The following is a 1,509-nucleotide window of genomic DNA, read 5'->3' as shown; positions in this document are numbered from 1 at the left end:
TTTCAATCAGTCCAGTGGTTGGTGTCCGTAAGGGAAGTGTTATAGGGGTGTACCTGCAAAATTTTAGACCATTACCAGTCATTGGAGACAAACCAGGTGAAACTGATATCAATGATGTACCTATTGGTGCTTGTGTTACAATGGGATCAGCTAGCACTTCAATGCTTACTTGTACTGGAAGTAACCAACCTAGTTATGTGATACATGCTGAAGCTGATATCAGTAAGTCAATGACATGTGTTACTATAGTAATAAAACTCATCTTTTATTTCAGATGAAGTTGACTGTGGTACTCCACCTACTGTTAGTAATGCAATGAAAACTCAATTGGATGGTGACACACAGTATGGAGCTAGAGTCCGATACAACTGCAATACTGGATATAATATTAATGGGAATGATATTATATCATGCCTACTGAATGGATCATGGTCTTTACCAACTCCATCTTGTTCATTAGTAAACTGTAGTAATCCTGGTGAACCAGCTAATGGATATACTAATGATAATGTATTCACTTATCAGTCTACAGTACAGTATCATTGTAATGAAGGATATCAACTATCAGGTGACTCATCTATTGAATGTACAGCTAATAGTAATTGGAACAATACATTACCAAACTGTGCATTAATTAATTGCACTAATCCTGGTACACCCACCAATGGAGCAAGGACTGGAGTGAATTTCTTTTACAATTCAACAGTTTCTTACAGTTGCAAAACTGGATACAATTTAACAGGAGCTGCCTCTATTACTTGTAATGCTACTGGCCTGTGGAGTGCACCAGCACCTTCCTGTCCTCCAGTTAATTGTGGTGATCCTGGTACACCTGATGATGGAAGCAAAAGCAGCAATGTATATACTTATAACTCAGTTGTCTCCTTCCAGTGTAATTCTGGATACTCCTTATCTGGATCAGTCTCTCTCATTTGTCTCTCCAATGGTTCATGGAATGGATCAGTTCCTTCATGTTTAGCTGGTTGTTCTGATCCTGGAGTACCTGAGAATGGACAACGCCAGAGTGAAACTTTTTCTATTGATTCTGCAGTTTCGTTTACTTGTGATACTGGCTATACATTAACTGGCTCAAATTCTCTCCTTTGTTTAGCTGGAGGCTCATGGAATGATACAGCACCTACCTGTAATCCAGTTAGTTGTGGTGATCCTGGTACTCCTACTAATGGAACTAGAAATGGAACAGTTTTTACTTTCAATTCTACAGTATTGTATTCATGTGATACTGGATATACTATAACAGGAGCTCCCTTTCTCACTTGTCTATCCAATGGTTCATGGAATGCATCAGTTCCTTCATGTGATATTGTTAATTGTGATGATCCAGGTGAACCTACTAATGGGATGCTTCAAGGAGGAGCTTTTACATACAATTCAGTAGTAACTTACAATTGTTCTGTTGGGTATAGTTTAACTGGAGCTGTCTCTCTCACTTGTTTAGCTGATGGTACATGGAATGAATCAGTACCTTCCTGTGATATTGTTAAATGT

General features: G+C 38.5%; 1 protein-coding gene across 1 annotated transcript; it reads left to right on the top strand.

The window, feature by feature from the left end:
* Positions 1 to 6: 6 nt before the first annotated feature.
* On the top strand, positions 7 to 1,506 carry LOC100632392 (CUB and sushi domain-containing protein 1-like; the record flags this gene model as incomplete). The annotated part of the gene is made up of 2 exons (XM_003391915.3): positions 7 to 222; positions 275 to 1,506. Coding segments are annotated over exons 1-2 (1,314 nt in total), but the record flags the coding sequence as incomplete, so codon positions are not given.
* Between the last annotated feature and the right edge of the window lie 3 nt (positions 1,507 to 1,509).

Source organism: Amphimedon queenslandica, unplaced genomic scaffold, assembly GCF_000090795.2.
Source record: "Amphimedon queenslandica unplaced genomic scaffold, v1.1 AMPQUscaffold_4297_Cont23722, whole genome shotgun sequence".
Taxonomy (NCBI): Eukaryota; Metazoa; Porifera; class Demospongiae; order Haplosclerida; family Niphatidae; genus Amphimedon; species Amphimedon queenslandica.
The sequence above is the reverse complement of the archived record's forward strand: the minus strand, read 5'-3'. Positions and strand labels throughout refer to the sequence as shown.